A 22893-nucleotide genomic window follows, 5' to 3' on the forward strand; every position below is an offset into this window, starting at 1 on the left:
GGCCTCTGTTTCTTTTTTCTCCATCATGAGTTCTGTGTTTACAGGTATGCACCACCACACCTTGGTTGAGAAACATTAATATCTGTTGGGATATGTAAAACAAGGAGTAGAAGAAGGGATGATGTGATGCTGATGATTTTTTGGTGTATGAAGGAAGATTTTTACTTTATTTAGCATTTTTCACCTTATCTGACAGCAACAGCTGGGATGAACATGTGTTTGAATTGGTTCTACCTAAAGCCTGTATGGTTGGACATGTGGACTTCAAATTCGTTCTGAACTCGAACATCACCAGTGTCCCCCAGATACAAGTAACACTGCTGAAGAACAAAGCTCCAGGCCTAGGGAAAGCCAATGGTAAGAGGGGTCAGAGCTATTACTGGACGACCTTGTCTTGTGCTTCGTGTCTCTACAGGAGGTGATTGTTGTTCTGGTGACTCTTCTGTTCCCAGAGCTGTTGACCTTTTATTTTTTTAAAACCACTCAAGAGTCATAGTCATCTAAAGTACATTTCAGATTTTTCCAGTAATTCAGTAAGTAATTTGCAGAATTTATGACAGTAAATAGTTTAATCATGTGTTTTGTGACGTGACATTAGTTCCACTTCTGTGACTGCCAGCTTTATTCTTTCTTTTTTAAAGGAAGAATTGATGGTAAGAAAACCTGTTTTGAAAACTTTCATTTGAAAGTAATCAGTCAAACTAGCCTTTTATGTAATGCTAGAAATAACAGAAAATTTTCCATGGATTTACCATAGTAGAAACTAGATATTAGGTCTTAGTACTTGTTTTTCTTTTTCTTTTCTTCCCTTTTTCTTTGAAAATTGATTTTAAAAATTGAGTATAAATTCAGTGTAAAATGACCACACTAAGGGTACAAACATTCTGATCTGAAAATGGTCCTTTGCCAGAACTTTTATGTGTGTGTGTGTGTGTGTGTGTGTGTGTGTGTGTGTGTGTGTGGTGTGGTCTGTGTATTCTCAGGACATTTTCATTTAGTGAGTCTAGGACTTAGGCAGTTGGTATCTTTAAAACTTTGTAGGTATTTGTATTGTGCAGCTTAGGGAAGAACTCTTAATTGCCAACAAGTTACATCTTCAGGCAAATATTTTATTACTGTTTGTAGAGAAAACAAAATATAAAATCATTGAGTTTAATTTTCTCCTTGACAATAACTATCGTATAGCATCTATGGTAAAAATCCTAGTAGCTCCCTGTTTAGCAGAAGATTTTAGAATTTTAGGCACAAAAATTATTGATACTAAGCAGAATTAAGTTGACTAATATTTGTATCGTCTAGAGACGGCAGTGGATAGACAGATCACCTTTCCTTTGTCTCCAGCTCTCAGCACTGACGTGGAGCAGCATGGGAGCCCATCCCTGGTTGACGTGAATGAGGACACGCACCACATGGATGTAGAGGAGTCACAGTGTGAGTTCAACCACAGAGCTGCTGTCCCCGGCAGTACAGGAGCCGTGATTGTTGGGAAAGACTTCCTTGTAGCCAGTAGCCTATCATTCTGCTTTGGCAATGTGCTGTAACTTCCATCTCACCTTTGTGAATATAGCTGCACTAATTAATACTTGTGATTTAGTCTTTAATGCCTTGCGATTTGAAATCAAGTCATGATTTTAGAGATCCTGTTTTCAAAATCAAGGTGAAATATAAAATAAGAGTGGAAAACAACCCGTAATAGATAATTGATTATACTGATGATTTGTTGGAACACATTTTATGTGTTGTATTTTATGTGATGGTATCATATGCAAATGGGATGGATATATCTTTATTGGATATCTGATAATACACTGAAAGAAAAATATGTATTTTTCTTTTTTTTTTTTTTTTTTTAGGTCTTAGGTTATGTCCATTCTTAGAGGATCATAAAGAAGACATTCTGTGTGGCCCAGTGTGGCTTGCTAGTGGTCTGGACCTATCAGGTCATGCTGGGATGTTGACATTGACAAGCCCCAAACTTGTTAAAGGTAAAGTAACATGTTTTATAAAAGCAGAGTAAATAATGCCAGCATGATAGGAAAGACACTTTGAAAACTGATCACAAAATTTCTGTTTTGTTTGGAACTTTGATTAGAACTTCCAGCAGCTTCCTATGTGTGAGGGTATCACCTATCGTGAGTACCTGTGTATGTGGACTGACTTTAGGTTTTTCAGCTCCTCATGTGTCTTAGCGATAGGGTTATGTCTTCATCACAGTTCTGTGTTTTGGGAAAGTACATGTTTTATATAGGGTTCAGCATTCAGTGGGTGGTTTTGAAACATACACCCCTAGATAAAGGTAAGTTCTGCATATGCAAGTTTCATTGTATTTCTTGACTGTATGTCATTTGTTAAAGATTTGAGATACTATGATGTATTGGGGTTCATTCTGGGAAGCAGTGGTATAAGACACCAACTTTCTTACATTAGAGTATAAGAGAAACTTGTAAGGGGGAAAATGTTTAGATAAAGCATGGAGATGTGTTACATGGCATGACTAAGGAAACTCTTAGTGTTGTGCAGTATTTTATTATTTTCTTAATCAAATTTCCCCCATGAGCTCATAATTTTTTTTTAAAACAAGGCTCTACATAGCCCTAACTATCCTGATATTGATTATGTAAATCAAACTGGCCTGGAACTCAGAGAAATCATCTGCCTCTACCTCCTGAGTGCTAGGATCAAAGGTGTGTGCCAGCACACCTGGCCCTCGTGGTCTTTAGAGTGATAGAACGAGTGATTGCAGAATCTAATGGAAGAGTACAAGTGTGGATTGTGTCAGATGGCAGACTGAGACGGAGAGTCGTAGCAGATCCTAGTAGTCGGGGATATTAGTAAGTAGAGTGTAACAGCCCTGGAACTACTCGGGTCAGAGAAAAACAAGTCAAGTGTAGTCCAACACTAGAGGCAGGTAGGGATATGGAAAACAGCAGGTGGTTTTTGCAGCTATTAAAATATGTAGAGCCTGCTGCAGCAATAGTCTAATGGTTTGTTAGTTAGGTCTATTTATTTGAGGATATTTTTGCAACATTTTACATTATAGATGGGATCTGTGATCTCAGTTTAGTTACAGAACACTAGACTATATTATAGGGCTAGTGACTGTTGAGTGTTTTCTTGATGAGAGATACAATTATGGGGGTTTTAGTTAAGGCCAAGGTGTAGGCACTATTATATATGAGAATTTGTCGAATGCCTGAAAGGGACACATTAATTACCCAAGACCTGCATATGTATGTGTGTATACACACATTTTTTCTTTTTCACTTAAGTTTTTCTTAACTGAGGTAAAAATTTGTCTTGATTTTTAGCTATAATTATTAGAATGCTTTGTGTATGTATTCACACAGATACACAAATGAACATACATGAAGGTTAGATAAGGGATCGTGAGGTGGCTCAGTGGCTAAGAGTACCACGTTAGGCAGCCCATAACTGTTTGCAATTCCCATTCCAGGGGCTTGAACACCTTCTGTCCTTAAGACACTGAACACACATACATATGGACATACAATCACACATAAACATAATTAACAGATAAAATAATCATTTAAAAAAGGATAGATAGATCATACATCATATGATATCATAACCATTTGTTGACAATAGTCCCTTACAGACAGTTTGCTGTTGTTTGTGGTTTTTTTATAGTTCACAAAACTTTTACTATTTAAATAAATGTCATTGGAACTGATATGTCAAATGATTTCTATAGTCACAGTTTTCTGAATTTGCTGAGAGTTTTTTTTTAAACCTTTTTTTTTTTTACTATCATATCAAAATTGTTCTGTTATGTAATCAGATGATATACAGTGGAATTTCTGACCTTGTATATTTTTTTTTGTGGAATTAGTACTTAATCTTGCTCCATGATGATGAGGCAATAAATTATTTTCTCTTCACTCTTCACTCATCCAGGTATGGCAGGGGGAAAGTACCGCTCATTTTTAATCCATGTCAAAGCAGTGAGTGACCGAGGAGCAGATGAGATGTGCAGCAGCGGCCTGCGTCCTGTCGTGAGACTTCCATCGCTGAAGCAGCAGGGCCAGAAGGGATACTCCCTAGCTTCTCTCTTGGCAAAAGTTGCAGCAGGCAAGGTAAGAACCTGATTTTGAACAGGAGCAATGCTGTTGCTGAGATTTATTGGAAGGGGTGCTTCTCTTGGTTAATAGTTTGTTTGCTGCTTGGTCTTGTTTCCTTACAATGAGTTCAGAATGCATATAATTAAGAAAATGTTTTCAGTAAACTTTGGATAAGTAACCCACTTTTATCAGCTATATTGAGTAGGGAGTCCTTTCAGAAGGTGCTTTCCTTTAAACTCAGGGCTTTTTCATTCCAGTGACATTTGAGTAGGCTGTTGCTAAATAATTTTAGAGATAGCCTTGTTTAATTTTCTGTAGTTGGTATGCAAGTTTTTCATAGTTGTCTGTGTGTAGATTTTCCTGAACTTGGGTTTTATTTCTTTATCATTACTATTATTAAGAAATGTTAGCATCAGCCGGGCAGTGGTGGCGCACGCCTTTAGTCCCAGCACTTGGGAGGCAGAGGCAGGCGGATTTCTGAGTTCGAGGCCAGCCTGGTCTACAGAGTGAGTTCCAGGACAGCCCGGGGTTCACAGAGAAACCCTGTCTCAAAAAACGAAAAAAAAAAAAAAGAAAAAAAAAAAAAAGAAAAGAAAGAAATGTCAGCATCACGATCAGCGCCCTCCCTCACTTTGTGTTTGTGTAGCTCTTCCACTTTACCAAGGTCTTTATCAGAGTCAATCCTCAAAAGTAACAGTTAGGCTGAGCAGGGTATGGTAGGCCGAGCAGGTGCGCTCTCTGTGTATGTTAGAGTTCTGTAGCTAGAGATTGGACTCAAAAGTTTACTTCTTTATTTTTAATTATTGGGCTTTAAAAATCTTGACTATATTTTTTCTGTTAAAATTCTGTGGAAAAATAGGCATTTATCATTTAATCTGAAAATTTTTATTGGAATCTTATTTCTATATTTTTAGTTTGATTTGTTTGTCTCATTATTGTTATTAAATTAGGAAAAATCATCTAATGTTAAAAATGAAAATGCAGGAGGTACTCGTAAGTCTGAAAACCTGCGAGGTTGTGACTTACTTCAAGAGGTTTCTGTCACCATCCGGCGATTTAAGAAAACTTCAATTTGTAAGGAAAGGTAATCATGTTTCCTTAGTCTGCCATTCTTTTTTTCTGTTTGTGGTTTTGAAGCAGGTCTCAGGTACTTCTAGGCTGATATTGAATTGATTATCTTGCTTCCAGCTTCTACACACAAAGCAATTAAGGTGTCTCACCAGTTATGGGAATTCTACTCTTACAATAAAAGTATTAATAAACACGGATTGAACTTTTTTCCTCGGTTGCTTTCTCACTCTCTAAGTAATTTGCAGTCACTGAGGACATCATTAATTGCCTTCCTTGCTTTAGTTATCCCTGGTCCTGTATAGTACTTACTGTGTATGGTGAAAGGTGAGAAGTGTAAAAAGTGTGATTTAAGGACAGAACTACATTCTCGTAGGTTGCATTATTATGAAGTGGTTTTCCTTTAAAGCAGAGTTCAAGTTCTGTACAGCACGTAAGACTATCCAAAAAGCATTCCTGTCCTTTTTTATTCTCCTCTTTTGCATTGTCGGGGCCTTAAACATGACTGCTAAGTTCTCTACTACTGAACTACATGCTAGCCTCGAAAAGCTTTATTTTTCATATTGATTACTTTAAATGAAACACTATATAACCCTGCATATTGTATAACAGTCTGATTGTTCTGTTTTTACTGGTGTAAACACACTGTAATATATTTATATTTTCTCTTTTTAGGGTTCAGCGTTGTGCCATGTTACAGTTTTCAGAATTTCATGAGAAGCTTCTTAGCACTCTGTGTAGAAGATCGGATGATGGGCAGGTCACAGAGCATGCTCAGAGTCTTGTGTTGGATGCTCTCTGCTGGTTAGCAGGAGTTCATTCAAATGGACCTGGCAGGTTAATAATTAGGGTTTTGTTTGCTTTAATGATTATCCTTTGGCTGTTAGGATTCAGAGTCCAAAATGAATCTTTTTGCTCTTGTTTTGCAGCTCAAAGGAAGGAAATGAGTGCCTACTTTCAAAAACACGAAAATGTCTTTCAGATATTGTCCGTGTCTGCTTCTTTGAAGCAGGACGAAGTCTAGCCCATAAGTGTGCCCGGTTTCTAGCTTTGTGCATTAGGTCGGTGTGTTTGTATTTGAAAGCGTCTTTTTAACTGTATTTGTGCTTTGGTGCTCATCTCTTGTGTATAATGGGATTTGATTTTCATCAAATGTATGGGTAACTTTTCAACAGATGACTTAGTCTAAAGAAGAATTTTGGGGTTTCTTAGTGTAAAATGTCATGTTCGGTGAAGTTAGCTGAGCTTAATTACTTCTGAGAATTTGATGAGTGGGGCCCTCACTCTTACTGCTTGGTTGACCACTGCCTTATTCTTGTTACTTCACAGTCTTGCTGAATCTTCAGCTCTAAACCCTGATATTTACTATCTAGGAAGTGTATTAGCTCTTCTTAGTAATGTTAATAATTGTCTAACCTTGGGAGAAAACTCTTTTTGATGTGGAGATATATATATATATATATATTTAAGTACTGTGCCAAGTTTAGAGTTTAATTTAAATCATAAATAATGTCTTTAAAATGTCTTTAAATTTTCTTACTAAACAATTTTCCAGTAATGGCAAATGCGACCCCTGTCAGCCTGGATTTGGATCAGTTCTGTTGAAGGCTTTACTTGATAATATGTGCTTTTTACCAGCAGCAGCAACTGGGGGTATGTAAAATTACTTTCATAACAAATATTTATAGTGAATAATTTAACAGTTATTTTGTTCTTATTATAGCTTATCTGGATTATTAGTTCAGTTTTTGTTATTGGGTATGTTTATATGTGTGTAGGTACATTTGCAGGAGATATCAGAGAATCTCAGGTATAATTTCTCAGAAATGTCCAATGCCTGATGGTGGTGGCACTTTCCTTTAATCTCAGCACTTGGGAGGCAGATGCAGGCAGATCTAGGCCAGATATCCTTGAACAGAGTGAGTTCCAGGATAGCCAGGGCTACACAGAGAAACCCTGTCTCAGGGAAAAAAATATTGTTCACCTTACTCCTCCTACTCCTCCTACTCCTCCTACTCCTCCTACTCCTCCTTCTCCTCCTTCTCCTCCTACTCCTCCTACTCCTCCTTCTCCTCCTTCTCCTCCTACTCCTCCTACTCCTCCTACTCCTCCTCCTACTCCTCCTACTCCTCTTACTCCTCCTCCTACTCCTCCTACTCCTCCTACTCCTCCTACTCCTCCTCTTCTTCTTCCTCCTCCTTCTTTTTCCCCTTCTTCCCCTCCTTCTTCCCCTCCTTCTTCCCCTCCTTCTTCCCCTCCTTCTTCCCTTTTTAATCAGTTCTTTGTGAATTTCACATCATATACTTCAATCCCACTCATCTTTTCGTACCTGCCCTCTGCCCTTGCAACCTTTCCCTGAGAACAGAAAAAAAATCTTATATTGAAAGCTGTAGTGTGTCACACTGTATCCCACAGTATATCCTTGGTCCACACTTCTTTCCTTGCAAATGTTCATCACAATAAGTCATTTGTCTGGTTCGAGTCCTCTGCCTTCTACTAGACTATCAATATTGGAACCTCACTGGGACTTCTCTCGGATGTTGTTACCCTGTCTCATGGAGACCCTTTAGTTTTGGATCTGTAGGACTGGCCCCTTCACGGAGCCATGCAGTTCATAGATAGGGTAGATGCTGGGGTAGGCCAACTCACAGATGCTGGATATGGGCCTGAGAGGGATTTGAGCTAATTAGCCTGCCAGCTCTCCTGCACCCACACTGTGGCTGGATTGGGCATGGTGGAGGCTCTGCAGCACTGCCCTGGCTAGGTCCAGTGTTCAAGTCAGTAATGGATAGAGCCAGCTCTCCCAATCTCAGCCCTTCGGGGCTGACTCATCCTCACCCATGCCATTAGGGCCCAGCTCTACTGTGCTGCCCAGGTGATGTTCAGGGCTCATACTCCCAAGTGCTGCAGCAGGCAAGGGGCTGGGCCACCTTATAAGCTCTCATACTTGTTCTCTTGCACACACTGCCCCTTCATGTCCCCTGCAACCAGTGCCAGCTCTGTTTTGCTGCCCAGAGAAGGTAGGTGTAGACTCCACTCTCCTGAGTGTTGCAGCTGGTGAGGGATAGGGCCGTCTCTCCCACTGACATGACCCCCCAGGCCAGCTCTGCCGCTGGCCATAGGTAGCTTGAGCATCATGGCCATTTTTAAAAATATGTTCTTAGAGCTAGAATTCAGGTCTCCCTATTGGCATGGCACTGTAGTGATTGAGCCATCTCACCACCGCCTTATATAGATTTGTTGAGGGGTTAGTAAGTTGTGGTTTGTTAAACTTTCTGTTTAGTAATAGGAGGGATGGGTGAGATGTGTCTGTAGTCCAGGACGCTTGATGCAATGCCTATTGACTTGAGTTTCATCCCTGGAACCCACATGTTAGAAGGAGGGACCTTACTCCCTGAGATGATGCTCTGATTTCCACATGTGCCTCCAAACACAGAGCACACACTTGGACCTCTGCACTCGTGCTGTTCGTTTGTATCCACAAGTACTTACATATACACATAGTAAATGGATTTAAAGTAAAGAGGATTTAAAACAATAATAATTACAAGCAGTAGATATGAGGCACAGTAAGTTTCAGGTCATCTTGACATTGTTTTTCTGCAACATTAAAATTATCAAATTGTTTAGTTGTTTGCTGACTGTAGATCATATGCCACAGATTGCAGTGTCAGAAGTGCTAGGGAGATGTCATAAACAAATAAAATAGTTCAGATGCCATTGCATGTGCATATATATTATATATTATTGAGCGTGATCATGGCAAACTGAGTGCCCTTAAAGGGTACTGTGAAGACTCCATAGAAATGCCTTTCAAGAAAAAATGCAGTTATAAAAGCTATCCCTACTAATAGTACATGTATAAGGTAATAGAGACTTTTGTATAAGATCTTTTGCTGTTTCTGTGAAGAATTCTGACTTAGCTTTTTAATCTCTCTCTCCGTGTGTGTGTGTGTGTGTGTGTGTGTGTGTGTGTGTCTGTGTCTGTGTCTGTGTCTGTGTCTGTGTCTGTGTCTGTTTTTCTTCTGTATAAGCATTCACCAACATGTATATGCAGTGCATTAGGTGGCGGTAGATCCCCTGGACCTAGGGTCATGGGATTATGGGCTTCCATAAGGATACTGGGTATCAAACCTAGGTTTTATGTAAGAGAAGCCAATGTTCGTAACTATTGATCTGTCTCCACAGTCTAGTGTTTTTATAGGCATTTCTCACAGTGTTTTGTAATGCTCTAGTTTATTCATTTATTTGCTTACCTAATTATGAGCTCAGGCTGACTTCACTTGAGGCTGAACTTAAACTTCTAGTTTGGCTGCTCCACTTCCCAGGTGTAGAGATTACAAAAATGAGTTTCTGTTTTAGAAGTTGTTAACTCGTTCATATATTTCACAGAAATTTGATCTTTGTAGTAAACCAGAGAAATCTTTCTTAAAATTGGTTGGTAAATAATGAGGGTTTCCTTGTCTTAGACTCCTTGACCATAATCTGATGAAAACTGTTAAGTATATAGACAGTGGTTCTCAGCCTTCCTGATTCTGCGACCTTTTAATATAGTTCCTCGTTTTCATTGCAAGCCTAATGATGAAATTATTTTGTTGCTATTTCATAACTAATTTTTGACACTGTTACAAATCCTAATTAAATATCTGATGTGCAGGATATCTAATATGCAACCCCCAATAATCTGCGTCTCACACATTGAGAATCACTTATATAGAATATGGCATTTTGCATTCTTTTGCTCACTGCAGTAACCTCTGATCTTTCAGTTTCTTATGGGTTGTTTTTAGTGGTATGTTGCTTATATCCTGGGCATGTACTTAGTATTAAGATTTCTTCACTAAGGCATCTAATGTGCCGTGGTCCTCTTACTCATGCCGTATGGGTTCTGTCTGACTAGAGTACTACTCCATTCATTTGCTAAAGTGTACTTGAAGCTCACTGCCATCCAGTGCTTAGAACAATTTTGTATAAAGAGACAATATTTCAAGAATATTGATTTGGCACTTCCAATCTCTGCTTTTGTGGCTATTCACACAAATGGCTCTTCCTCCCATTAATATACTTTTTTTTTTTTTTTTTTTGAGGTAGCGTTTATGTGGCCACAGCTATTTTAGAACTTGCTTTGTAGAACACGCTGGCCCTGAGATCTGCCTGCCTTTACCTCCTGAGTGCTGGAATTAAAGGCATCTTTCATCATGCCGGCACATTGGTACCCTCTTTTTTGTTGTTGTTTGGTGTTTCTTTTTTGAGACAGGGTCTCTATGTAGCCCTGTCTATGCTGGTGCTTGCTCTTTAGATCAGGCTGGCCCTGAACTGAAGATACCTGTCTGCCTTTGCCTCCCAAGTGCTGAGATTAAAGGATGTGTACACCACCATACCTGGCTTGATATACTCTTAATATCAAGTTTTATTAATATATATCCTAAAAATTGTTATAAATTCCTTTGGAAAACATGTTTGCATTTGTGGATGGTAGGGCATGCATGCCACAGTTTAATATGTGGAGGTCAAGGCAACATACAGTGTTGGTTCTGGGAATTGAACTCAAACTCTGTTGGGCTTTCGGACAAGTGCCCATTCCTGTTGTTTTATTTTACCAGCCCTATTATTCTTAAATTAAGGCTCTTTCTCAGGATGATGTTTATATTATTAATTTTCTAAAACTTTTTGTTCTTTCTCCCTATGTTGTTAAAGATTATCTTTCTAGATCAAGCATGTATCTTTCTAGCAAAGGTAGCTGTTTTTGAAACATGTGAACTAAATTTTTGTATGCTAGAGATGAAGAAAAATAGGCATGGTTTTGTTGTTGTTTCCAGGTTCTGTCTATTGGTATTTTGTGCTGCTGAATTATGTTAAGGATGAAGACTTGGCTGGATGCAGTACGGCTTGTGCTGCGTTACTCACTGCTGTATCCAGACAGCTGCAGGACAGGCTGACACCACTGGAGGCTCTGCTTCAAACCAGGTATGTTTGCCTTCATAGAGTGTTAACACTGGGCACAGAACTGTTCATTGCTAGGTTTGGCTAAACCATTGTTTTACCTCAAAAAGTATTTAGTTTGTGCTAAGCATTCTAAATATGAATAGTCTAAGACCCTCCTTCCCATGTTTTCTCTGAAACTATTCCGTTCAGCTATTGGTGACAGTCTGTAATGTTTATATAGAGAGCTAATGTTAGTTTTTAAGTTTATGTATTTTTTTGTTTTTGTTTTGTCTGCATGTTATGTCTGCACTATATGCTTGTAAAGGCTAAAAAAATGTGTTGGATCCCCTGGGACTGGAGTTCTAGATGGTTATGAGCTACCATTTGGGTCTTGGGCATCAATCCCAAGTCTTCTGGAAGTATAGCCAGTGATCCTAACTGTTGAATTATTTTTCTGACCATAATTGTATTTAACATTTAAGGATACTTTGCTTTGTTAATAAAGGGACATTTAATGTTATTCATTAATGGTATAACTTTATAGGTATAATTATGTAAATCTCATTACTTTTACTTGAAATTCTTCTGTTTTCCAGTTAGATTTTTAAATTTTTAAGTAGCATAGTGAAATATCAAAAGGTTGGATTTAATTTTTTTTTGTCTGTCATCTGCTTTCCCTCGTCTTTGAGACATGATTTCTCTGTTGTAACCTAGGCAGTCCTGAAAACCCAGAGAACCATCTGCCTCATGAGTGCTGGGATCAAAGGCTTGCTCCACCATTCCCAGCTTGTCTTCAGCCTTTAATTTTTTTTTTTTTACATATTATTTTATTTTACATGTATGAATGTTTGCCTACATGTGCATGTATGTGCTACGTGAATAACTGGTGCTTGTGGATGCCCGAGAGGGTTGCAGATAACCTGGACCTGGAGTTACAACTGGTTAAGAACCAACCACCACGTGGGTGCTGGGAATCAAACCGTGGTCTTCTACAACAGCAAAAATTGCTCTTAACCACCAAACTGTCTTTCCAGCCCTTGATCTTCAGCCCTTGAAGTTGGGCATTTCTTATTTGGTACATTGCTTTTATGATAACTTTATTTATAAATCCTGAGAAAAGAGTGCTTATTTTTGTGTTTTGCTTTTCCCTCCCATACTTCATGCTGTCAATGACAGTCTTGTTGGGTTGGCTGTCAACTTATTTTAATCATTTGTATTGACTCTCTGGACAGTGTTTTGAGTGTAGTTTTCTCTTGTGTTCACTGAATTTGATGTCTCTTTAATCAAACTGCTTTGAAAGTTGAATAGGTAATTTTAAAATAAATGGCTGAAGGTAAACTATTTAATACATTATGTCATTTCTCAGATACGGATTATACAGCTCCCCATTTGATCCAGTCCTTTTTGACTTGGAGATGAGTGGCTCTTCTTGTAAAAATGTTTACAATAGCAGCATTGGGGTCCAGTCAGATGAGATTGATTTATCGGATGTTCTTTCAGGTACTGACCTCTTTATTAAGTGAATAAGGCGCAAATAGTTCTGTGTTCATTGTCAGTTCATCTTTCTGTTTGTCAGGTACTGAGTTTTAAGTTCTCAATATCAGGTACTGAATTTAAGTTCTTGTCTCTATTGTAGCTACTCACATTTTTTGTCTTCAGAACACTAAAGTTTTTTAGTTTTTTTTGTTTGTTTGTTTTTTTAGAACTTAACCATAATGCCTGCAATCTGTAGTGATATGTAATGATATGCAAAGTGTAGCTTTTGTGTCTGGCTTTGAGTGAACTAGTACAGCAAAGCCCTTGCTGTGTTTGGGCTAATCAGTAGAGACTGAGAAATTGTTTTGAGATTGTTTGAACCTTGAAGAAATATCTCCCTGGAAAGTGTGCACTTGGCACTACTTGAGAGTTTGCAGCTGCCCAAAGCTTGGTCCTTAGACATTCCTGGCAAACTTGAAGTTCTTACTTTTGATTATGACTAGCCATGGTCAAAGTAGACTGACATTTGTCTGGGTTGTCTGCTTTCTCGGGCAGCAAGGGCAAGATAACTTCTGTAGTTGGAACCTTTTCCAGCCCCAATTAATTTTGTGTAATGATTGAATAGAAGTAACTGGACTGAGCTAGTCTGGGTCAGTCTTTTCCAAGAAAGCTGAACCCTTCCTCTCCTTAAGAAAAGGAAGCCTTATCATCTTGCTGAGCTTCTCCCTCTATTGCGGCATCTATGACCAACATCTACCAGTAATGATCTATTAAAACCATTTGACTTAATATCTCAGTGTCTTTGTCCGTTCTCAAAAACAAAAACAACTGTATAGATTGTATATATACAGTTTGGAAATTCAAAATCTGAAATGTTTGTCCACCATGTTAATGGTCAAAAAAGTTTCAGAATTTAGAGTATTTCAGAAATGCAGATTAAGAATCCTTTATGGTGAAGTATGCAAATATTTCAACAATAAAATCAGTTTTCAGTATTTAAAAGAAGTCATGATCCAGTTTGGTTTCGTTTTTTATTGTAATCATTCCACTGTAATTTTACTGGTCAAAAGATTTAGTTCATACATAATGTAAGTTTCTTTTTACTGTGAATTCCTACGAAATTGCTTTCATTCTTGTAAACATTTGTATGAAGGAAGCTGGTTTCTTTGTTTATGGGTTTTCTTAATGTGCCCTTTGTTTATACAGCATGTGAATTTTGTGCATTTTATGCTAATTACGGTTGGCTAAGTAGTCATCATTATTGCTACTTCATGCCTTTTATAGATTATCTTCATGCTTTATGAGGTCTTTCTTTGTGCACTAGGGAATGGAAAAGTCAGTAGTTGTACAGCTGCCGAGGGAAGTTTCACATCTCTCACTGGACTTCTAGAGGTTGAACCCCTTCACTTTACTTGCGTGTCAACTAGTGATGGAACCAGAATAGAAAGGGATGATGCAAGTACGTTTACTGGTATATACCTTCTTTTATTACATTCTTTGTGCAGTAACATACAAAAATGATATGAGCTATTTAAAATTAGAGCTTTGTTTGCGTGGTAAGTAGAAGACCTATGGGAGAGAGGAATGTTTGGAGGGAATACCACAAATAGTTTATATTCAAGGTCCTTTTGTTCTTATGTGTATTTTTTATGTGTGTTTACATGTATTTTTATTATGGGAACTATCAGCCAGAATGAAAATACAAGGAAGAGTAAGGTAGAGTTTATGTTTCCATAGCCATTTTCAACCTTCACATGATAACTAGTTTTGTTTATGATTTTGATATCCTGGTGTTACTTGTTACACTTGAAGTTAATAGTAGTTTGACTAGGTTTTACCTTACTCTAATCCTTGGAATACTGAATACAGCCTTAGCTTTATAACAAGAGCCTGTCTTAGTTAGGGCTTTTACGTGTTGAAATGATGAAATAGGGACAGTATTGATTAGATAAACTGCTTCATTTAACAATTAAGTCTGTAAATCATGCAAATACTTATCATTTAATTTTTAAAAGTTTTTTCTGTGCTCCTTTTGATTTTGTATGTTTAGTTATTTTGGAAGAAAGAATTTAAATTTTATTGTTAAGAATGTTTATATTTTTGCCTACTCTGTTTTTTTTACATAGAAGAACTTGAATAGTATCTTAAATTGATTTTACTGGGAAACTAATTTAAGCAGGTTCTATTTAAACATGTTCATTAAGTTAACAGTCCAATTGGGCTGGAGAGATGGCTCAGCGGTTAAGAGCACTCACTGGCTGCTCTTCCAGAGGTCCTGAGTTCAATTCCCAGCAACCATATGGTGGCCCACAACCATCTGTAATGGGATCCAATGCCCTCTTCTGGCCTGCCGGATACATGCAGGCAGAATACTGTATATATAATAAATCAATAAATCTTAAAAAAAAAAAAGTTAACAGTCCAAGGCGTGGCTTTGTGTGAAAGTACTCTCCAGGTGCATTCAAGAATATGAAGTCCCTAGTACTGCCAAAGAAGCAAATTAAAAAACACAGTTTTCAGGAGAAGTCATAGAGGTTTATAATCCTCGAAGGGATACAGTTTTAGAATTTATAAGTTCATTTTTGGTATATTTTACTTCAAGTTTTGCTTTGTACCTTTTCATTGTAGAAGTAGTCACTAAGTTTAATTTATGTAGTGTGAAGATGACACTTCAGATTTAAAATACATACATATGAATTGAGATTCTAGTAAGGTTGACATTGCTTTGTTTTCTTACACTGTAGTTATTTCATAATGCTAACAGAAAACTCTTCACTTATAAAATCATGGCCTTTTCTTGGAATGTGTCATGAGATTAGGTATTAGTTTTAAGAAAATTCATGTTTGAATTAGTTATGTTTTGAAGAACATGAGATATGTAAAATAGGGTAAGGGGATAACATCTGAAATGTAAATAAAGTATCCAACTAAAAAAAAAAGAAATAGAAAAAAAGAAATGTAAAATGATTTGAAGGATTGAGATTGCTCAGGGGATAAGAGCACTGGGTACTCCTGCATAGAACAATTCATGTTTGGTTTCTGGCACCTATGTGATGGCTGACAACCATTTGTAACTTTAGTTCAGGGGAATCTAGCACCCTCGCTTAACTTCCATTGGTACTAAGAATACATTTGGAAGGTATACTCATATATTAAGGCAAAATATTCATACATATAAATATAAAGCTTTAGAAATGTTAATAATAAAATACGTCTGAAAAACTTATTTAGTGTGTCTCTGGTTCATTCTCTCCTGCAAAATATCAGTGGAACTATTTCTTTTCCCCCTCATCTAGGTATAGGTCTTTGTGTATATGGTGTTTGTCTTTTAGAAATAGAGCTTTAGATAGACAGTGCCAAATTGCCTGAGTTTCCCCACATTTGGGATAGATTAAAAATGAGTAACTTTACTTCCTCATTTTACATTCATTGTCTGTGAGATGAAAAGAGTGTCTCATATCCAGAACAATACAGTAGCGTATTCTGCTTAATTAACACTACCTTTTTGAAGATTTGCTCTGGTTTGGCTCTGGTTCCAAACCTGCTTCTACTACTACAAGCTTAGCTACTCTGTATCATTGTTTCTTCACCTGAAGAAGGGGGTCATGACATTTGCTTTGTTTAGTTTATTGTAAGCTAAGTGTGGTAATTTATGAATAGTGTCATTTAGGTGCTGGACATGGTATGCCTTTAATCCCAGCACTCAGGAGACAGAGGCAAGTAGATCTCTGAGTTAAAAGTCATTGTAGTCTACAGAGGTAGTTCAAGGACTGCCCAGGCTACCCAGAAAAACCCTATATTGATAAAAGTAACTAACGAACGAACGAATGAATAAATGAATGTCATTTAGTAGGAGTTTGAAGCCAGCATAGTGTACAGAGGATGATCCAGGACTGCCCAGGCTACCCAGAAAAACTCTGCCTTGGAAAACCAAAATAAATAAATAGGGAGGAAGGGATGTAGGTTGGTACGTAGGTAGGTGGGTGGGTGGGTGGGTTGATGGGTGGGGTGGGTTGGTGGGTGGGTGAATGTGTGGGTGAATGGGTGGGTGAATGGATGGATGGATAGATGGATGGATGGATGGATGGATGGATGGATGGATGGATGGATTAATAGATAGATAGACAGACAGACAGACATGCCATATAGTAAGTAATGCATGCAAAGTGTGTTATTATAGTAGTTACCCTTTCCCAGTGGAACATTCTAGTACAGAGTAAAGGTCTGTAATAATACAAATATTAAAATATTAGTACTTTATTTGACTGACTCTTTATTTTATGCTGATGTGCTAGAATAAATTATGAAATTAAGTTGTTAATCAAATTTTCAAAACATTTTTTATAAATATTAAATCAAAAAGTGTTCATCTATAATGTATTGCTGAATTACATTGAAAAAATCAAATTTCGCTTTTACTAGTGAGAATGTTTGTGTAAGCACAGGAAGTAGAAAGTAAGGTTTTGTTTGTCAGTCTGTCTGTCTAACTATCCTCTGTAGTCCTCCCTTCTGTCTACTCTGTAGATTAAAATAAGGAGATTAAGGTTGGAGAGAGAGATGGCACAGCGGTTAGGAACACTTGTTGCTCTTCCAAAGGTTCAAGGTTAAATTCAGGGTATGCATATTTTACTTATGCATATTACATATGCTTCAGGATATGCATATTTTACAACTGTCTATAAATATATTTCCTGGGACTTCCAATCTCTGTCACACCACGAATATATGTGGTGTACAGACATGTATGCAGGGAAAACACTCACACATAAAATAAATGTTTTCTTTTAAAGAGGAATTAAGTGTCTTTCTTCTGTTTAATTAATATACCTACAAATTTAGCATGGTTCTGGTAGGGAGCTCTTTCAATTTTATTTTTTGAGACTGCATCTTATTACATTGCCCTGGCTGGCCTGTTACTAACAGAGATCCACTTGCTACAAATGATGGGATTAAAGGCATGTGTACCATGCCCTACTAAGTGGGGAGCTTTTTTGAGGACTGAGAGAACATTCACAATGTGTAAGAAAACTAATGGTACTGTTAAATTTTCTTAGGATTTTTTTTGATCATTAACATAATTCTTCTATACCAGAAATACTTGTGAACTGAAAAGTAAATAGCTCAGAATTGTTTGATTTAGGATTGCTCCAGCACCCCCTTAGAATTTGAATATCAGTGTTAGTATCACTACAGTGCAATGTTCATATGGATATGATGATACTGGTGATTGAGCTCGGTCTCTTAACCTTTCAGGCAACTGCCCTGTCACTGAATGATAACCCAACCTTTTTTTTTTTTTTAAAGTTATATGCTGCATATAGTTTTAATGACACATTGTGTATTTTACTGTGTACCTCTGGGTACCTTTTCTTCATCCTGGTGTCTTGTTTTGCTTTTTCCTTGTCTCATGCCAGTGAGTTCCTTCGGGGTTACTCCTGCAGTAGGTGGACTATCATCTGGCACAGTTGGGGAAGCCTCGACAGCCCTGAGTTCAGCAGCCCAGGTAGCTTTGCAGTCTCTCATGCAATGGCTTCAGCCGAGCAACAGCTACAGGTGCTGCAAGAGAAACAGCAGCAGCTTTTGAAGCTTCAGCAACAGGTTGGAGACTATTTGGCTCTTTGTTCATGCTGTCTCTAAACTTCAAAAGCTGAAAAGTACTGTAAAATGACCATTCTTTTCATAAAGGAAAGTAGGTTGTTCAATATGAGCTAATCGTTTTCAACAAAAACTTGAGGTAATGTCTTTGTGATATGTTTAAATGTATTAAAATTATATGAATGTATTTTATTTAGTATGTGACTGAGAAAAAAATGATACTTTTTGCGTAGTCTTGAAGTTAATTCTACTTTTATGTTTAAAAACTCTTGGATAAATATTATATAGTCACCAGTTACTGTTATCATTGAACAGACACTCTAGGACATTATAAAATGTAGGACATTAATTTGATTCTAAGTACAGCAATTAATGATAATGTGGTTTACCAATTTAATTGCTGACTAAATGCAACCTGTACAAATTCTGCTTGAGAAATTGTGTCCTGTCAGTTAACGTTGAATTCACTTTGCTTCATTTTGTTTTGTGCAGAACTGGTTTCATTATTTATAATTAATTGTTCTGCTTGCTTTTCATGTTTTGAGCACTATCTAGTTCCCTTAATTTGCAAGAAAATTGTGTATAGTATACTAAGAAATGTTCCTAACAAGGCAGGGCTTCATGTGTTGTTAAGTTCATGTTGATCTTATGTAACCAGGATCTTGTTAATCTCATTTGAGTTTATTATATATAATCATCAAGTGTTCTTCACAACTTAGTCAGGATTCTTCTATAGGTGTTGCTTTTACTTCTTTTACAGAAAGCAAAGCTTGAAGCCAAGTTGCACCAGACAACAGGAGCAGCAGCAGCAGCAGCTGCATCAGCAGCAGCAGCAGCAGGTCCTGTTCACAATGCTGTGCCTTCCAACCCAGTGGCTGCTCCTGGATTTTTCATCCATCCATCTGATGTTATTCCACCCACTCCAAAAACAACACCCCTTTTTATGACTCCACCACTCACTCCACCCAATGAAGCAGTTTCTGTTGTGATTAATGCTGAACTTGCACAGCTTTTTCCAGGCTCAGTCATTGATCCTCCAGCAGTGAATCTTGCTGCACATAACAAAAATTCCAGCAAGTCTAGAATGGTAAATGATGTTTTAAGTAAATGTTAACTTAGATTCTTATATTATTAAAATAAATTCTAACTGTGAAAGTCAAATGTTTAAATCATCATGAAAGTGTATTAGGTCATTTTGCTTTTATAAAATATTTCAAGATGTATATCCAGAAATTAGACTTGTTAATTTAATGTTTTGGTTAGAAGGTTTTTCAGAGCAAGAGTATTAGTACAAAGTTGTATTGTTTTGGTGGTTTTTTTGTTTTTGTTCTTGTCTAGAATCTACTTGGTTCTGGTCTGGCCCTTGCAATTTCTCATGCCTCACATTTTCTTCAGCCGCCACCTCACCAGTCCATTATTATAGAGCGAATGCAGTCAGGTAATCTTTGTATTTCTAGAATTATTATTATTATTATTATTATTATTATTATTATTATTATTTTTGCTTGGTCTCTTGGGCCCCTTTTATGACTTATTGCAAATAAAGTACATTTTCTCTCAAGTAAGTGCATTCTACCGAGAGTAATAACTGCAGGAGGTGTAAATTGGTTGGGTTGGGTACTTCTATTGAAACAATGAGATTTCTCTGTATCTAAGTTTTTCCTATTGAAATATAAATGATACAAATGGTATGCTTAAATTCTTGTTGCCATTATGCTAGAACTGGACTATATGGCAATATCCTAAAACTAACATTATAGCTACATTTGTGTCATGTAGTATTCCAGAAGTCTGTAATTGGGATGGATGCATACATATTTACAGATACATTTTAGCTACTTTTAACCTAATTCTACTAGTCTTTAGTTTTATCCTGTAGGAACAGGAAAAATATAAAATACCCTTATGGAGAAAATGCACATATTGTATCGGTGTTTTTCATCATATGAACAATTGAATCATATTTGCTCTAGAAGAGGAATTTTAAAACTTATAGAATTCTGTTGCTATTTTATATTCATTCAATTATAAGTTGATTAGCAGCATTAGTGTTAATAATATGTAGAGGAAGATTTTCTTGCTCTGCTTGTGAGCAATTGTTTATACTGTAGTTTGACTTTAACTAGTGGACATAGTTGAATCATATGAGCCCCATGAGGAATCAAGCATAGCTTCTGGAAGAGCAGCAGTATATGCTCTTAACTGCTGAGTCGTATTTTTTATTGATAATATTACTATGTAATTTTCTATGTATACTAAACCCATTATATTAGTCCTCTGCCTCAGAAGTTAACAAGACTTTCACATGTAAAGTTACATAATACACTTTGGTATGTCTAATTTATCTAGTGATGAAATTAAGACAAATAATATTCAGATTGGGACTTTATAGGGTTTACCTTTTAGTGCATTCACTGGTTTAGTTGTTAAATTGCAAAGTTTGAATATGTATAGATTTCACTCTATACTTGACTGCTTTGTCTTAATAGTCTTAAAACCTTTGACCTCAGTTTTTTCAAAAGTATAATAGAGTTTTCAGCAAGTTTGGTATCAAATCTCAAGCCTTGACATACTAAGGAATTATAGAATTTATGAATAAATATTGATAAAGGTACTTAGCTAAATCTCTTATAATTTAATAATTTGATTTTTTTATTTTAAGAATGCTTTAATATGTTTTGAGTATATTCTTTGGTCACTTGATCCTGTTTTGATGGTCCATGAGCTTCTCTTTCCTTTATAGGAGCCAGGAGATTTGTGACCTTGGATTTTGGAAGACCTATACTGTTGACAGATGTACTGATTCCTACTTGTGGAGACTTGGCATCCTTATCAATTGACATATGGACATTAGGAGAAGAAGTGGATGGAAGGCGTTTGGTCGTGGCAACTGATATAAGTACCCATTCACTAATTCTGCATGACTTAATACCTCCACCTGTGTGCAGATTCATGAAGGTAAAGAACTTTAAGGAAGTAACTATGTTTTTCGTGTTTCATAGTACTACATTGACATATTACTAAAGAGTATACCTTTATCTTTCAAAATACATAGCTCAGATTTTTACATTTTATCACATGTGTATGTGTATTTGCAATTTTTCATTTCAGATAACTGTCATTGGACGCTATGGAAGCACAAATGCCAGAGCAAAGATCCCTTTAGGATTTTACTATGGGCATACCTATATCTTACCTTGGGAAAGTGAACTAAAGTTAATGCATGATCCTCTAAGAGGCGAAGGAGAATCTGCCAGCCAACCAGAAATCGACCAGCATTTAGCAATGATGGTTGCTCTACAGGAAGATATACAGTGCAGGTTAATAGAAATTTGCTCATATGTTTTGTTAGATTATTTCTGCCAAGGAATGTTTTCTGTATCTACATAGAAAAGAGCAAAAGAAGGACAAACGTGTAGATTACAGCAGGATTGAAAACATGAGAATATTGTTAGCTAATTGGGAGTAGCATTTATTAATATTTGTGAACAGTAGTTTATTTCATTTGCTTGTTTGTGTGTTTGTTGGTTTTAAGATAGGGTCTCTATTGTAGGTCTGGGTGGCCTAGAAGTGACTGTGGCTATTATCGAACCATTCATTGATGGCTGGCTGCCCACTTTTGCCTCTGGAGTACTGGGATTAAAGGTGTTCACTACAGTACCTGGCCCAAGATTAATTCTTGATAGTAATTGTGCTTGAATATATTTTAAGAGATGTGCTATTTAGTGTGTAGATACAAAAGAAGACTGAAGGAATGCCTGTTCATTTATTTTTACTCATAGATATAACTTAGCCTGTCATCGTCTGGAAGCTCTTTTGCAAAGTATTGATCTTCCTCCTCTCAATAGTGCGAACAATGCACAATACTTTTTGCGAAAACCAGACAAAGCAGTTGAGGAGGACAGTAGAGTTTTTTCTGCTTATCAAGATTGTATTCAACTACAGCTTCAACTAAATCTGGCTCATAATGCAGTACAGAGGCTCAAAGTAGCCATAGGTGCAAGTCGGAAGACGTTGAGTGAAACATCAGTTCCGGAAGACCTGATTCAGACATCATCCACAGAGCAGTTACGCACCATTGTGAGATACTTACTGGACACACTGCTCAGTCTCCTACACTCTTCCAATGGTTTGTACTTGGCTCAGTGAGACTGGGAATGGTTCAGTATTTTTCTGCTGCATGTTTTGAGTATATAGAATTACTTTCTGGGAATTTTTTTTTTTTTAAATGAATGTGTTGTGCTGGGGATTGAATTGCTAGGTCTTCATACTAGTTAAGTTCTCTTCATGATCTATCTAGACATTTTTAGTTTGATATCCTGTTTAATGTACTTAAGAAATTTCTATAGATTCACTCATTTATATCTCCTTTAAAGATCTTTTATTCTTGTTGCCATGTTATGTATTGAATCTAGGGCTTGTGGTAAATGGGTGCTTTCCTACTGAGTACATCCTCATGCCTTTTATTCCAATTATTTCTTTCTAAAGTTTTGTTTTGTTTTTTTGTTTTTTAGAGATAAGGCTTCTCCTTATAACTCTGGCTTTCCTGGAACTTACTCTGTAGACCAGGGTAGCCTTGAACTCAGAGATCTGCCTACTTCTTATTCTAATGTTTCTTAATTGAATTTTGATTTTTTAGGTTTGTTGAATTACTATGCATCTGTATTTGAGTGAGAAAACATTAAGCATTGCATAAAAGTAGACTAGTTAATATATTCTGACCTAATACAGCAGCAGTAGTGTATTCTAG

The 22893-nt window shown here is 36.9% G+C and overlaps 1 protein-coding gene across 1 annotated transcript in view; it reads left to right on the forward strand.

Annotated features, from left to right (window-relative positions):
* The window catches only part of Birc6 (baculoviral IAP repeat containing 6), a gene marked incomplete at its 5' end in the record, with an annotated part of 151414 nt that overhangs the window by 45100 nt on the left and 83421 nt on the right, over nucleotides 1–22893 (forward strand). Inside the window, 18 exon segments of the mRNA XM_028783179.1 lie at nucleotides 197–357; nucleotides 1342–1431; nucleotides 1854–1985; nucleotides 3916–4094; nucleotides 5030–5163; nucleotides 5823–5984; nucleotides 6077–6208; nucleotides 6703–6800; nucleotides 10967–11114; nucleotides 12439–12572; nucleotides 13873–14007; nucleotides 17963–18061; nucleotides 18064–18146; nucleotides 18904–19230; nucleotides 19482–19581; nucleotides 20887–21101; nucleotides 21255–21463; nucleotides 21926–22272. Coding sequence (XP_028639012.1) covers nucleotides 197–357; nucleotides 1342–1431; nucleotides 1854–1985; nucleotides 3916–4094; nucleotides 5030–5163; nucleotides 5823–5984; nucleotides 6077–6208; nucleotides 6703–6800; nucleotides 10967–11114; nucleotides 12439–12572; nucleotides 13873–14007; nucleotides 17963–18061; nucleotides 18064–18146; nucleotides 18904–19230; nucleotides 19482–19581; nucleotides 20887–21101; nucleotides 21255–21463; nucleotides 21926–22272 — 2885 coding nt within the window.

The sequence above is a fragment of the Grammomys surdaster genome, unplaced genomic scaffold (genome assembly GCF_004785775.1).
Source record: "Grammomys surdaster isolate TR1022 unplaced genomic scaffold, NIH_TR_1.0 1030, whole genome shotgun sequence".
NCBI classification, from domain to species: domain Eukaryota; kingdom Metazoa; phylum Chordata; class Mammalia; order Rodentia; family Muridae; genus Grammomys; species Grammomys surdaster.